Source organism: Danio rerio, chromosome 4, assembly GCF_049306965.1.
Source record: "Danio rerio strain Tuebingen ecotype United States chromosome 4, GRCz12tu, whole genome shotgun sequence".
Classification (NCBI taxonomy): Eukaryota; Metazoa; Chordata; class Actinopteri; order Cypriniformes; family Danionidae; genus Danio; species Danio rerio.
Window position 1 is genome coordinate 55,500,942 of NC_133179.1, and position 17,085 is coordinate 55,518,026.

General features: G+C 37.0%; 1 protein-coding gene across 9 annotated transcripts in view; it reads left to right on the top strand.

Moving 5' to 3' along the window:
• The first annotated feature begins 625 nt into the window (after positions 1 to 625).
• LOC110439579 (uncharacterized) overlaps positions 626 to 17,085 on the top strand; it is a 29,163-nt gene continuing 12,703 nt past the window's right edge. For 2 of the 9 annotated variants that reach the window (XM_073948768.1, XM_073948767.1), the window contains exons 1-2: positions 626 to 665; positions 1,938 to 2,087. Coding sequence is in view for 6 of the 9 variants with exons in the window: in XM_073948767.1 (XP_073804868.1) it covers positions 2,003 to 2,087 (85 nt within the window). In the remaining 3 variants the exon portion in view is untranslated. Of the gene's footprint in view, positions 666 to 1,935; positions 2,088 to 4,680; positions 4,800 to 6,012; positions 6,198 to 9,102; positions 9,162 to 10,960; positions 16,088 to 17,085 lie in introns of those variants that run through there. The other 7 variants (XM_073948773.1, XM_073948770.1, XR_012402605.1 and 4 more) reach the window with 7 other exon arrangements.

The following is a 17,085-nucleotide window of genomic DNA, read 5'->3' on the forward strand; positions in this document are numbered from 1 at the left end:
AAACGTGGAACACAGCTAATAAGAGATGACAATTCATTTGAAACAATAATAAACACTATATAGGCCTATAAAGTTGTAAAAATAGAAAAGAAAATAAGGGGTCATAATTATGAGGATGAGATTTGGACTCAGATATTAATAGGAAGTAATGTGTTGTAGACATGCAAGCCATCATGAACTGGATTAAAAAAAGTTTCTCAAAATTGTCTTAAAATGTTTAGATTAAAAAATTTGATCAACTTTAAATACTAAAGTGTGTGTTTGTGAGAGAGATCTAATCTATTTTAATTTTTATTAATATTTTTTATTTTACCAATCTTTTTATTTTTATTAATCTATTTTTATTTTATTTATTTCTGTGTTTTTTCTGTATTATATTTTATATCCATATTTGTTTGCACTACTGTCTTGTTTGTACGTATGCAATATAAATGTACAGTTATTTGTCATGCCAATAAAGCACCTAAAATGTGAAATGTGAGAGAGAGAGAGAGAGAGAGATAGCAGAAATAGTATAGAGTGAAAAACAAGGGAGAAATGTATCAATAAGTCATGACTGCAACAGTAAGGGGCAAAAAAGCTAAACAAAAAAGACTTTTATTTTGGCGTGGTGTGTGACGTCATCAGGTGGCGCCGCTTCAGCGCTTTGATTCAACTGGAGAAAGGTTTGTGTTTTTAAATGTTTACGGATATAAGCCGATTTAATTAAAGTTTCAGGTTTTTCATCCGATGCTAAATTATGTACCTGCTGTTGGAAATATTATTTAAACCATTTATACAGCGTAGTACTATTTTATTCCCAGTAACCGAGGGCTTTTGTTTGAAACAGAAAAGTGTGTAATGCGAGCTTTAAAATAGAGGTATTGTTGGTTTTATATTCACACATTTGTTCATTTATAGACTCTATATTGTTTACCATGTTACTTTGAATATTTGATCTGAATTAGCATGCAAGTGTGACTTGAAAACAACATTAACACTGTTTATTTGACCATGAGAAATGTTGTACTTTGATAGTCATTGGCTGCTAATATGATTTCACTATTTAGAGTTTGCAAATAATACTTTTATGAAATTATATTATTAAGGGGAAAGTCTGAATGTGCAAATATAAAACCAACTTTACCTATATCTATACCTCTACCTTTATCTATAATGCCAGTAACCTGCGACCCCCCCCCCCCCCACATTCATTTATTTAGCAGTCTCTGTATTGTTTACCATGTTACTGAAAATATTCTGTCAGAATTAGCATGCAAGTATGACTTCTAAACAACATTAGCACTATCTAATTGACTGTAAACAATGCTGTCCTTTGGTAATTATTAGCTGCTAATATGATTTCCATATTTAGAGTTTGCAAAGATTACTTTTAGGAAATTTTATTATTAAGGAGAATGTCTGAATACCCAAATATAAAACTAACTTTACCTCAATTATGTATAGAAGTAAAGTTAGTTTTATATTCAGATATTCAGACATTCCCCTTAATAATATAGTTTCAGAAATTATTCATTGCAAATTCTAAATAGGGAAATCATAATAGCAGCAAATGACTATCAAAGTACAACATTGTTCACAGTCAAATAAACAGTGTTAATGTTGTTTTCAAGTCACACTTGCATGCTAATTCCGATCGAATATTCAAAGTAACATGGTAAACAATATAGAGACTTCTAAATGAACGAATGTGTGAATATAAAACCAACTTTACCTCCATGACCCCTCAGGGGGTCCCGACCCTCACTTTGAGAACCACTGTTTTAAAGAAACGTTTTACCTGATTTGTTTTTGTTAATTACTCAGTATACATTAATAGAATCTATACATTAATAGAAACTGTTGAAGCAAGTGTTGAAGAGAAGTTATTTTGTTTCTGTTCATTGTTTTATTTATTTTAAGCAGAACATTTTTATTGTTTTGTTCATTTTAAACAGGATAAAGTGTCCAAACACAGAGAAAAACTCCTGCTGAAGTGACTGATCTCCACACTGTTATAAAGATGGCGTTTATTAAAGAGGAGAGTGAAGATGTGAAGATTGAAGAAACATTCACAGTCAAACAGGAAGATCTGCAGGAACAAACAGGTTGAATTTCATTCTCAAACACCAACTCAGTCATTTGATCTTCATTCAGATATATTTTAATAATAAGAATACTAAATTAAATCCATCTTGCAAACCTGAGTGTGCTGCCTAGTTCTCCTAAACGCACATAAGCACTTATTGAAAGACCGAAATAAGTTTCTTTTGTCTCTTGTTCTCAGGTCTTTTGTCTTTCTTTTATGTATTATTAGTCTCCCATTTTCTCTACCTGCTTAAGGTTATTGCTTTTCTTGTTCTTCTACTGTTTGTAAAGCGTCCTTAAGCACTGGCGCTTTATTAAATAAATAAATACAATCAATTTAAAAAGGTTTAACTAAGCTGGTGATATTTGACCTACAGTATTCTCATAGAAGACTCTAAATTTTAAGCCTTAAAAACTCTTCAATTTACAGACATATTGTGTTGTAGGTCTTAAATCTTTTTTAAACAAGTCTACATGTTCCTTTGTTCATGTTTTGTTACCCAATCTGGCCAAAACCCACACAATCAACAAGAATCCACCTTAATAAATCTTTAAACTTTTTATTAAAAAAGGTAATTTTCACTCTAATTTATCTGTTTTAATTATTTTCCTTACAATAACATTTGTTTAAATGTGCTCCATGTATTTACTGCTGAGGACATCGACCTGGACAGATTGTTGTGCATAGATTTGGTTTATTGTAGTTTTTTAACTTTTAAAACATTTGTCCAGTTTTTATTATTATAAAGAACATTTATGTTTGAATACAAGTAAAGCTTGCTTGTTTTTACACAATATTTAATTTTTTTTCAAAGAAATATCTAAAATAATTAAAAAATATTATTAATTTATTATTGTATTATTAAATGTTTTAACTTATAATATTTCTTTGGACGGGGCAAATAAAAATCTTTTTTCATCTGGGCCATTTGAAAAGTTATTTAGCCTTTAGACCTTCATGAGCCTAAAATTTCATTCATAATGGTCCTAAAAATGTCATAAAAAGTCTTAAATTTAACTTGGTAAAACCTGCAGAAACACTGGTTTAAAGTATGTCAAAAATTGTGTATACCCCCAGTATTAATACGCTGAATGAAATGGACACTTAAGTGATTAGTTATAAAACATTGAACAGTCTGAGAATATTGACCATATTCTTTATGCACCAGTTGGCGGCGCCATTGGAATCTTTTTGCTTGAGACTTTTTTAAAGAATTAATTTTTAGATCCTAAAATCAGAGTTATGCTCTTTAGGCATGGGGCGATAACCATGTTCAAGGTTTACTGCAGTTTGGAAAAGTCAAGGTTTTAAAACTGCCAAACATTTTCTGCTGTACCTTTTTTTTTGTAAAGTTTTTTTAGGACAACAGTATCTCCTGCAGAAAAGATATTCAAAGATGCCGTTTTAAATCGTAAAGAAATCTGTGATTCATTTGAATGGTTTAGCCTGACATGTTTACTGCTCCAAAATATTTTATAAGTTTCTGAGAAGAAAATTTATTTTAGGTTATCATACCGTCAGAATCTTATACTGGCCCATGCCTAATGCTGCTTGATGTTGCAAAGTCATATTTTCTCATTTTATTATTTTTCTTTGTGTGTATAGTCATGAACACACTTGTTTGTTGAGCAAGTAGTGTGACTGTTTTCTGCAGGTTATTATTCCTGATCATTTCCCCAATAGAAAACTGAAGTTCTAAAACAAAAGCATGAGATTAGGTCACAACTCTGTCATGATTGACAATTGTTGCTGTTTGTCATTGTGCTCTGTTAATCCTGAGAGCGGATGCTAAGTATTTTTAGGGCTTTTCACACTTTAAATTGTTAACCCTGGGTCATTTTAACCCTGGATGAAGAGAATCCGGGGTTATCTGTAATCACGTTCCACACTGCTCATGCTATACCAGGGCTCTGTTCCATTTACCAAGCTTAGAGAAAAAGTCAGGCTTATTTTGGATATGTCAGGTTTATTAATGGCTGAATCAGTTTCATAAATCAAATCTACGATATTTCAAACTCAGTTACTCTGGCAACTCTGCTGGGAAACCTTGTCCAGGGCAGGTTAACTCTCAGGCTAAGTCTTAATTTCTTGCTTAATCAAAGTAATGTTGACATTCACCTGCTGTAATTTGATGCCATTTTAATTCACTGTATAGGCACTTAATAGTAAAGGTATATATTAGGGCTGAAACTGATGATTATTTTAATAATCGATTAATCTGTCGATAATTTTTTTGATAAATTGATGAATCGGATATAAAAAAAAAAACAAGAAAAGCATTCATTTCCAACCCTATATCCAAAAAAGCTCACCTTTGAGCTGTTATAATATTATTAATAATAACAATAATAAAAATAAAAACTTACTAGTTTTGTCCTGTTTTCAATTCAAATATGTAAATTTTTAGGTAGATTTATACAAGACACATGAAATAGCATAAAAAATTATGTCTTGTTTTCTGAAAAAGAAATACACCTAAAAATGAAGTGATTGTTTGCTTAAAACAAGTTAAATTATTTGCTAATTGTGTAAAAAAATAATCTTAATGAGATATAATCTCAAACAGAAGTTTTAAGCATCACTCATTCTCTCATGCCATTTTTCTTGTCCAGTGTTGATTTAGGATTTTTTAGATATTTGGACTGGAAACGAGACTAAATGACTAAGAAAGAAAAGCTTTTTTGCAGTGCAGCTATACATGACAACAGATTAAACGAATGATCTAACAAAGGTGAGTGAATAAAAACGTGTCTTTAGTCTTGCAATGCAAAGTAACTATACCATGCTTTACTACTGTTATTCAGGGCTCAAAGTATTCTGGCACCATGCCGGATCTCCGGCGTGCGGCCGTGAGGGAAAAAAAATTCAGAGCCTGCACATGCGGTTTAATTATAGGGATGCTCAAAATAACCGATTAACCATTAACCGAAAGAGTGCGTTTGTAACCGATTAATGGAATCAGTTAAACGATTAAAAAATATACTTTATATATTTTTTAAGTTTGGCTGCATAAGGGGCATCTGTTAAATGGTTTACTAACGACCGCGAGTGTTTTGCTGTTGCGTGCTGTGTGCTCGAGCGGGACAAAGCGTGTTACCTCAGTCTCGTCTTTTTTAATCTTTAATCAAATGAAAGCACTGCAGGGTTTCTGTTAAGTGACAGCCGTGTTTGGGTTGTCAAGGTGACTATGGCAAACTTTTAATTATGAAGGAGACTTGTGGTCGCTGTTACATCCAGAGCTGTATTACTTTACAGATCTTGAATATGACAGCAACACGACTCGCGCACACCAGCAGATTCAGTCATTTTCCAGTGACATAAAAAAGAGTGCCGGGCTTCTTTTTTTGTCACAAATGTTGCCAAGGACTACATTTATGAATATAATGTTAAAGGCGATTCAGCGAGTTCAAATTCAGCCATGAAACTCGTTGGAAAACCTGTTTAATTGCCAATTTGGGAACATTTTGGATACGTGCCAAACGAGAAAGGCGAACCAATAATTTGGATGAAGCTATTTGTAGGGCTTGTTTTTTTATTTTATTTAAAAAATAAAATAAATAAATAAATAAATAGATAAATAAATAAATAAATAAATGAAACACCTTACGGATAGGATGCAACAAAGAAAAAGCAAGTTTTTAATCATTCTTCATAATCTGATTCATAGCCTACATGTAATAAACCCATATTGCGCAAACAAGAACAAGCTCTAAAAGGTAAAAGTTTAAAGTGAGAGGAGTTATTGATATGATATTAATATTAGTTGTATTATTAGTCTCCCTTTTCTCTACCTTCTTAAGGTTTTTGCTTTTCTTGTTTTTTTACTGTCTGTAAAGCGTCCTTGAGCACTGGTGCCATATAAAACAAACAAAAAACAATAAAAACATTTGTAGCATATTATATTTATATCTTCATCTTTTCTATCTTTTGTGTGGGGTTTGTAAAAGCCTTGCTCTTGTCTCGTGCAGGTCTTCATCACATTGTCTGTAGTTGCAACTTTCATTTTTTCTGTCTCCTCATAAACTCAGAGTCTTCTTTTAAAATCTGTAAACGTGACATCGTCTTCATTTTGTGTTACGTGGATGGCCAGTGGCTTAAATCCGGTAGTCCTCGGAGAATCATCACTAAGGTTTGTCCATCACTCGTTAATTCTCTAGCATTCCTTAGAGCTGTAATGTTGTTTTCTGCTCGTATCAAATAGTCTGTAACGCTCTCACTGTCACTCATGTGCAGCTGAGTCAATGCTGTGTACATGTTTATTATGCGTGGTTTACTTTTGCCGGAATAATGCTCTTTCAGTATTTTAGGGCTTTTCTCCCGTCATCGGCAGCATCGTGTCTACCAGTTTTTTATCATCAATCAGTCTTATCAGTTCAGCATAACAATCAGTGTTCTTCCGTCTGTCCTCGGCTAGTTGTTCTGCTTCAGCATCAGTAGGCTGATGCAATATAGTTTCTTAGTTTCAGAGTGTGTAAATATCCTAGAAGTCTCGTCTCCCATAGCTCAAATGATAGATCCATCGAACAGAAACTGCGGCGCTAGATATCCTCCCGCTCTGCTTACCATCTTTGCTAACTTTGCACCTGAATACGTTGTGTTAACTTCGCTCTCTTAAAAACGATCGCTTGTCTCGCTGCCTGGGCCCATAACCTGTTGAGCTTGGAGAGCCGTAGCTTAAGCACTAGACAGAACGAATCGTTTTATCAGCGTCTTTTATTACTCACTTTCACATGCTGTCTCTGTACAGCATGAACACGAGACGGTAACACTTCTGTTTATCAACAGTATAACGTGGAGACGTTAAGCACGTAAACAACATGACGTCATCACTACAGTAACGTAATACACTGAAGTATAATTATGAACCCTTCAGTGATTAATATTAATACAATGAGTAAGAGTGCCAGTACTTATATAATATAATCCATAATAGACATAGTGGAGAAAACTCGCACCAAAGGCACACTCGTGTCTGGATCCAATATTATTGCTTAAACAGATAAGAGGAGAGGAAATTCAGCACAACAGGTCAAATGTACAAAGTGAGAGAGAGGCAGAGATGAAGTTTTACAGCATTTCTCCGTATAGTGAAATATTGGCTCGTGTGCTGTGCAGCCTTCAATTGCCTTCGCCTCCGTCCTAGTATTGCGACATTGCGCATAGGAGATGAATGACGTCAGTACGTAATAACCGGTTATGATCTATTACTAAACCAATATCAATCATTTTGACACCCCTAGTAATGAGTAACAGCGTATGCAGAGTATGCAGCACATTAAAAGTTTATCGGAGTTAAAGTATTAAACTCATCGAAAATATGTACTGAAGTAAAAGTGTAAGTTTAAGTGTAAGTAAGACGTTTTTTTCTCGCGTTTACCGTCGACGTTTAACGCCTCGTGACTAAATAAAGGGCGTCAATGTGATTGTGCACACCAACGCGCAAAACGCCCGGCGCAAAAGCGTCATTTTTAAAAAAAACGCCTCATGCTCGTTTTTTTTGTTTTGATGCGCGGCGTCAAAACCTTCTCCACCAATCAGATCTGCACTTTAGTTCATGTGCACGGAGCTGCTGAAGTTATCGTAAACAGCACTTGGAGGCGCTCAAGCACAAAACTGTCAATGTGAGCGCACATTGAAGAAGATGCCCAGAGGCGATATGAAAGTGGAGCTGCTTATTGCTCTTGTGAACACTAATCATTTCTTCATCGCTAGAGCTGGAGCTGCTGCTTGAACCATCGATGCTTGTTCGAGTCACCAGTAAATTTAGCAACAAGCGTGTGAACGGGTGTCAGAAGCTTATAGTTGTGTAGCGCCATCTAACGTCAAAAGAGTGATTTAGCATCCTCGTCTGCTTGACGCCAGTAAAAAGCGCTTGGGTTTGAACACTGAAAAACGTCTCGTAAAACGCTGACGATAAACGCAAACTAAAAACGTCCCGGTGTGTATGAGCCTTTAGTCATCTTCCTCTCATTTAGATCCTCTCCCCACTGTTCTGGTTAAAGCCTGTCTCCCTTCCCTCATTCCTCTCATTTCAGCCTTTATTCACTCTTCTCTTTCTACTGGAACTGTTCCTGCTTCCTTTAAAACGGCAGCAATTACTCCAATACTCAAAAAACCGGGTTCAGACCCATCTAATTTTAATAATTTACGACCTATTTCTAATCTACCATTTATTTCTAAAATCCTTATCTCAGAACAACCTGTATGAACAGTTCCAGTCTGGTTTCCGCCCACTCCACAGCACAGAAACTGCCCTGATTAAAATAACCAATGACCTTATTATGGCAGCTGATTCTGGACTAATATCTATTCTCATTCTCCTCGACCTGAGTGCGGCCTTTGACACTATTTGTCACAGCACCCTCATCACTAGACTATCCACTCTTGGCATCACCAATACCCCACTTGATGGGTTTAAATCTTATCTCTGTGGCCACAGCTCATTCAACTCAAATCATTCACTTCTCAGCATTTTACAGTATCTTCAGGTGTTCCCCAGGGCTCAATCCTGGGGCCCCTACTTTTTATCATCTATCTCCTTCCATTTGGTAATATTCTCCGTAAATATAACATACATTTTCACTGCTATGAGGATGACACCCAGCTCTATCTCTCTGGCAAACCCTCTTCTTGTTTTCCACCTACATCCCTTACAGTCTGCTTAGCAAAAATCAAGTCCTGGCTCTCTCTTAACTTCCTCAAACTAAATAGTTCAAAACTGAGGTTTTGCTTCTTGGTACCAAACCAACACTCTCCAAAACGGACAGCTTTTCTCTTTTAATTGACGATTGTTCCATCTATCCCTCTAAACAAGTTAAGAGTCTGGGTGTCATCCTTGACAGCACCCTATCTTTTGATTCTCACATCAATAACATCACCCGGTCTGCTTACTTCCACCTATGCAACATCAACCGACTCCGCCCTTCTCTTACCCCTCATGTCACTGCTGTTCTAGTTCATAGCCTTGTCACATCTCGTTTAGATAACTGCAACTCTCTCTTCTCTTTGGTCTCACTCATAAATCTCTCCGTAAGCTTCAGTTGGTCCAGAACTCAGCTGCCCGTATCATCACCTTTATGCAGATGCTGTACAGGTATGTCTCATGTTTGAGAGGTAAATATTCAGCTGTTTGTTCGGCTGTTACCTCAGAACTTTTTTTCTGATGCGTTTACCGGTCAGGCACAGAATAAACAAGTATTCCCTGTCTACTTTACAAATGTTAGAAAAACATGTAATTATGAATACAAATAAAAAGAGGCCATTTACAGCTTTCAAATGTGTGTCTTATTAATATGACCAAAATTACTTTTATGAGAAACTTGGAAAACTCAACTGACACGGTTTCAATGTACTATAACTTCTATGTCAGGGGTTTTCAAAGTGTGAGGCGCGCCTCCCCTGGGGGGCGCCAGAGCATGTCAGGGGAGGCGCGGGAAAAAATATAATAAAAATATAATTATTAAGTTTAATTATTATATGTATTTTTTATTATATTTAAACGTTTTAATTAAACAAAGCAAAAAATACATAAATAAATAATACGTCAAATATAAGAAAACCTTTTTTTACCCAGAAGGCCATAGCTGTGAATTCGTTTCTGTTTGGCAAGCCCGCCAATACAGGTATATGCCTGCTAATACAATGGGTCGGTTTCTGAGACCCCCCCGATTCAAAGCTGTAATGAAGTTCACAGCCCTTTGGCCGCCGGGAAGAAGGAGGCGGAGAACTGACGCAGTTTTAAAATGATTTATTAATAACAGTGACGGCAGCTCCTCACGGAGGCTGCCGTCTAAACCAAAACAAACGAACGGCAGCTCCTCACGGAGCCTGCCGTCAAACTGAAAGCAAAAGTAAAATATGTCCGGGCCCGGTGCTCTCTCGGCTTCCTCTGCCTTCGTTCCTCCTTTTATGATCCAGAGCTCCTTCCGTGGGATCCGAGGCAGGTGTATCCACTTACGCGGTGGCCTCACTCCGTTCCCACGGCTCTCGGCCACGCCCCCTCGCCACAAAAGCCTTCAAGTTCAGGGCTTAAACCCAAAAGACGACGATATGATGATCAGTATTTGAGTTTAGGATTTACGTGGACAGGACCAGCTGATGAACCACGACCTTTATGTGTGGTTTGTCAAAATATTTTGGCTAATGACAGCATGAGACCCGCTAAACTTCGACTGTTTTGACTGGGATGAACAGTTCTTGGATCTGTTCTATTCATATTGAACCATCATCCTAGTTTTAAAAACGTTATATTAAAATACAAGTTATTACTCTGTAAATAATTGCACTTTCATGCAAATGATGATAAAAGTGAGTTAACAGTCTGACATCTGTCTGTCTTTATATGTACTGTATATATATATATATATATATATATATATATATATATATATATATATATATATATATATATATATATATGTACTGTATATATATATATATGTACTGTATATATATATATATATATATATATATATATATATATATATATATATATATATATATATATATATATATATATATGTTTGTGTGTGTGTGTGTGTGTGTGTGTGCGTGTGCGTGTGTGCGCGTGTGCATGTTTGGGAGGAGGGGGGCGCCAATGGATAAGTTGTGTCAAAAGGGAGGCCCACTGTCTTAGACTTTGAAAAACCCTGTTCTATGTTAAGCGGCTTTGACACAATTTACATTGTAAAAGCACTAGATAAATAAAGATAATTTGAATCTGCTTAAATGTGTACACGTTAACGGACCAAACATAATATGATCTGATTTATTTGACATTTATTGTGCATCAAAGTTACAGTGTGTGTAGCCAATGTTTCCAGTGTCTTTTCACTTTTCAGCTTTTGATGAGTTTTTAAGACTTAATGAAAACTAATGTTTTATTTATTTCAGACATAATTGAAGAGAATCAGGGGAGTAAAGAGGAACATCATGTCAAAATGTTAGGAAAAAATCATTTACAGACTGATGGTATTTTTAAAAGGAGTGTCAGAAATCGTTTCACCTGCACTCAGTGTGGGAAGAGTTTTGGAAGAAAGGACATTCTTAAGATTCACATGAGGATCCACACTGGAGAGAAACCATTCACATGCACTCAGTGTGGGAAGAGTTTCAGTTCCTCAACACACCTTAATGAACACATAAGGATCCACACAGGAGAGAAACCATTCACATGCACTCAGTGTGCGAAGAGTTTCAACCGCTCAGAACACCTTAATGAACACATGAGGACCCACACTGGAGAGAAACCATTCACATGCATTCAGTGCGGGAAGATTTTTAGCATATCATCATCCCTTAATCGACACATGAGGATCCACACTGGAGAGAAACCATTCACATGCACTCAGTGTGGGAAGAGTTTCAGCCAATCATCATCTCTTAAGGAACACATGAGAATCCACACAGGAGAGAAACCATTCACATGCACTCAGTGTTGGAAGAGTTTCAGCCAATCATCGTGTCTTAAGGAACACATGAGAATCCACACTGGAGAGAAACCATTCACATGCACTCAGTGTGAGAAGAGTTTTACCCGCTCGTCACACCTTAATCGACACATGAGGATTCACACCAGAGAGAAACCATTCACTTGCACATGAGCCGTGGTCACACTGGACTTTTCTCCCCATAGACTTCCTTTCATATGCACGCGAATGTGTCAGACCGGAGACATTTGTGCATCAAGTTTTGCAGTTCACTGCGTTGCAAAGTTCAGGCTTGGTAAACTCTGACCTGCAAAATCACATCCCTTGACTGTGTGAGACCAATTAAAGATCAAAACATGACCTCTCTGGACAGAAATTTAAAATATGGGCCAATCGCTTACTTTTTTAAATGTCTAATCATCTTGTTTGTTCCCACTCCTTTTCGCAACACCGTACAACAGAGTTTCGCAAGCTCAAACTCTAGTGTGACCCTGCTTCAATGTGGGATGAGTTTCAGCAACTCTTCGGACCTTGATAAACACATGAAGACCCACACTGGAGATAAACCATTCACATGCACTTAGTGTGGGAAGAGTTTCGACCGATCAGCAAACCTTAACCAGCAATCCACACTGGTGTGAAAGAGTATATGTGCTTGAGTTTGAGAATACTTTTATTACAGCTCCAAAATCGAAACGGCACCAGACGTTTCACACTGGAGTCACCGTACAAGTGTTCACACTGTGACAAGAGGTTTAATCAGTAACACATCTGAAAACACAAAAGAAGATTCACACTGGATAGAAACCGTACAGATCTGATCACTGTCTACAGAATTGGACAAAAAGTTGCACACATGACATGAATGCAGCAAAACATTTTCTCATGTGCACAGGATGTTTCATGTCTGAATAATGTTTGAAAAGGCTGAGTGACGACAAACTGTTTTCCAACACTCCTACACTGCAGTAGGTGGGGTTGTAAATGTGTTGCGCTCCTCGCGTTTACTGTAAACACATTGACAGCAGCTGAGAGAAGAACAGTTTCATAAACATCTCACAAACAGCACCTCTGTGGCTTAAAATCTCTTTTCAAGTGATTGTACAGGTGCGGATACATCTGTACTTCACTCTCCAGTGTATTCATGTAGCTAGTGTTGTTTTGGATGATGTTCTCTGTCTGACTCCCTGAATGAGTAACATCACTGGAAAGACACCGCACATCAATGAAGGTGGAGCTTCAGGACGGTTAGTTTGCAGTATATCAGGGCCTAAAGTTTAGAAAGCCCATTCAATTGTCCTGTGTTGAATTTTTTAATAGTAAAGTTTCTTTACTTTTAGATTCAAGATTTTTTCTGGTTTACTACATTTACTTTTTTGAGTAGAATACAAACTTGATGAATATTTGATGATTTAGGCAGAGCAACAGGTATTCAGTTTTACAATATTACTACAGTGTGATGATCCCATGACTCCAGGTTGGAGTATGTTGTAAATCCTGATTGTATGCCTGCATTACTCTATAATGGGTATATAAAAGTTGTTGTGCTGGCTACCCAAGGATGCTGAGGTTACTCACGAGTCCTCATGTTAAGACCTGCCATCTTATTGACTCTCTAACCTTATGGTTTTGTTTTGCATTACTTATATCATGTAGTTAAAGTGTTGATGTGATTATATCCTAAGTGCTTTATCTTCATATTATCCCTAGTAATTTGTTGGTTTCTTTGATTGATTGTTCTATGAGTTACATTTTATTATAAATAATTAGCATTCAGGCTATTTTTTTGGCTCATCTCTCTTTTATGTTGCGACTCAAACAAGCGGGTCATAACACTTTGTGAAATGTGTCCAGTTGTATCCGAGAGCTTGTCCTTTAAGTCATGACTATAGTGCGAGACGGAACCTAGACTAAGCAATAAATTGAGAACATTGCCATTCGTCTCAGTTCCTTCACCACAACAGACAATCACATCAACTGCATTACTGCTGCCGCTGCACTGATCCATCTTTAAATCTCACATTCTCCAATGCTCGTGAAAAAAAACACAGATACTTTAACTCCATTTGGGGTAAGGACTCTTCTCCAAACTAAAGATGGCCACCTTTTTCCAGTCAAGCACTATGTTTTTTGACTTAGAGGTGCTCTTTTCCTGCCATGTCACACTCTGCAGCAAACTGTCCCACTGCATGCTGAAGGTCCATGTCCTATGAAGCCAAAAGGGACAAAGTTATCTGCAAATGGCAGAGACAGCTGTACCCTGCACCTAAAATTCTGTCAGTAAAAATAATATTTTTGAGATCAGCTTAAAAAAAACACCATTACAAAATAATAATAAATAGATGGATTGATAGACATTGTAGTGGTGGAAGGGGAAGTAGGATGGCTTGTTCAACAATAAACCAAGATGGAGCTCTCTTAGGAGGGACGGACCTGTGCAGGAGATAACTCATACTGAAGGTGTTATAATGAAATAAATGCTCAGGAAGCCCCAACCCTTTTTTATCAACTGGCTATTGCGATGTACTATGCAACCAAGGGTGCTTATTGTTCCATGAAGTTAATTGACTAAATTATCAAACTGTTTTAAATATTGTAAAGATAAGAAATATTTACAGGGATATACTAAAGTAGAGAAGTAACCTTAGGAAGGCAATTCATTTTGAGTATGATAGTTTGTTATTTTGAGTACCTCAGAGCAGTGGTTCTCAATTCTGGTGCTTGTGCAAAAAGGTTGACAACCGTCCCAAATTAATTTGAGCTCTTATTACTATATCTTAGAATCACACATGAGAAATCCTAAAAGCAGAGATTTGGCTCACCTATAACTGCTAAAGATCAATTTGCACCAGTTCAGCAAGAGACATTTGTTTGAGTTTCCTCGCTGACAGGCCTTAACAAAACACGGCGTTCCTAATTGGTTGGTGACTCCACTTTAGTTACATCCCTGGGATTCACTCGCCGTCTCGGTTGGTGACTGGGGTGACAGACTGAGAGTCAGTTTGCAGAAGTTTTTTTGCGGTTTTGATGGGTCCTAAACTTTAAGACGTTGGGTGGAAAGTTCTTTGCCACCAGATTGCGAGGCGGTGCAGTGTCCAATACCAAGATGAGAGGGGACAGAGAGCAGCAGCGAGCATAAGTGAGCTAATGCAAAAAGCAAAGTTTTATTGTTGCTGTAGGTTTTAAGTGATCTGGTTTGGTTCATCCCAATGGCACTGTCTTCCAATGAGCAGTTGCCATTGTTGAAACTCAATGCAAAGGATGTTGCAGATCTCAAAACCAGTTCGAATCAGACTCGGAAACTGGTTGCCAAATTGTCTGTAGTCATTTAACCAGCTTTGAGGGCTTAAACCACCACAACAACAAAGCACCAATTGATTTTGGGTTCTTCTGACCCGTACTTCTCCGCAGATGTTCTGGTACCCTCCAGCGAAATTAATAAATGACTTAAACCAAACAAAAGGGGCTTTACAGGATTTTCAGCGGGAACCGCCTCATGAGACTTTTGAATGACTCCCGGTCATGCGTTAGTAATATGGTACAATTTCATAGAAACAAAGAAAAACGAAATTGCACGAACTTCCACAAACCAACTCTCAGCAGTCCGTCACCTCGGTAACCCAGGACAACAGCCATTCATGAGCATGTGAATCCTAAAGACGTCAGAAGCGAACCACCACCCAATTAGGACCAATAAGCACCGTGTTTCCTCAAGACCAGCCGGCGAGGGAAACTCAACTTCAGCAAAAAGGGCGCAATCAAAACAAACTAATGTTGTCTCTTGCTGATTGGTGCAGATTGATCGTGAGCAGTTAAAGATAAGACAAATCTCTGCTTTTACCCTTTACCGGAGGTCGTTTGCCACTGCTCCCTATACCACGCTGCTAATGCTAACGCCGGCATTGTTGACTATCGATGGGACGCCACCAACGCAGCTGTTTAAAGGGGACTGTCTGTGTTAATCCCTAGCGTGCCGCTTTGTGCTCCACTCATTATTTCGTTTGTTTATTTGTTTTGGATGTATTTATTTGTGTTAACATTAGTAGTGCTTTGCTTTTGTTTTGTCTTCAATTTATGCAGAGCATTGACTTTGTTTTTGTTATTAAGATATTATTTTTTGTGTGTGTTTATTATTATCATTATTTTGATTGAGTGTCAATTGAAGTCTGGATTTAGTGTAGGTCAAATATTGTAATCACAGCTGTAGCTGTCTCCCAACCAAATCATATGAAGTAGGTTTGTTAACCTGATTGACCCACTTATTGATGTGTTTTTTGGGTTATTTTCATTTTGATTTATTTTAGGAACTGAGGTTTCTCCCGGTGGATGATGGGTATTTTTCCAATTGGTGGTTGTGCTTCGTTACCGTGTGCTGTGGGACATTGAGTGCTTGATAGCGTGATTTGAGTGCACTGTGGTGTGTGCGTGTGCTGGGGTAAAGTCAGTCTACTTGTATTTAGTCAGTGGGAACCTCCAATCCTGTGTTTTGATTGTTTTATTTAATATGAAGTGGGAGTTTCTGCTGTGCTTTTAAGACGAGTAATATTTTACAGTTTTATCCTAAATAAATATCTTTGTACTTTTGCAATTACCCACGTATTTGTGCCTTTTTGAGGGGAAACGAACCTGTGTCGTTTTTTTCTAATAGTTATTTCCCTGGGTAACTCCCAGGCTGGCATAGTCGGTTATTTTTATTCAAAGATATTTCTAACTCTTCTCTATACCCTCGTCACACATACATTCAAACAGACATTCTATAACGACTCTGCTTGCTAAAATTGTGTTTTAGCACAAGCTAAAGCTAGAAGTCTCTACAAACACAAATGCATTACTCAGACGGCATTAAAAGCAACCCTTCATAATGTTTCTTCATCTATTCAACCTTTTTAAAGGCTTCCAATTCATAACGTTTTATAATGAAAAGTGTTTACAACTGTTTTGTAACAAACATTCAAACAGACACTGTTATATACATTGTATATGAACCCAGTCTGCTAAAATGGTGACTTAATCCAAACTTTTTGGTTATAGAAAAGAAAGTGTATATGAAGTGTAATGCGAGAAGAAGAAAAAATCACTTACATTGAAGTTGGTTATTGACCAGATTTTCTCCTTTTCATTAAAAGCAAGCAACAAGTTAAATTTGATTGAGATTTGCACTGTAGTCCTTAAAGTTGAATGAACAACCTGTCATAATATCAGTAAGTCTGAGCATGAGAGAGATAATCCTCTAAACACTATAGAGTTTGTTTTTCAGCTAGTAAACTTTTGCAGAGCATGCTTCGCCACCAATTTTTAAGATCACTTTTTGAAGGATTTCAAATGTATATTTGACCTCCTTGGGATAAGCGATATTCAGGGCGTAAACCCAAACCATCAAGAACAACTTCTTCCTCCAACACAGCCACATCCATTACTTCCTTTTGCAGAAGAGTCGATGTGTTCTCATCTGTTACTATCAATAGTCCAACATTTATTCCTATTACTGCATCTTCCTCACCAGTTGTCTAACAGAAAAAAATAACAACTATGAATTAGAAAAATTTACAAAGCAGTTAAAAATGTATAAATTTTAAACAGACGTGTGCC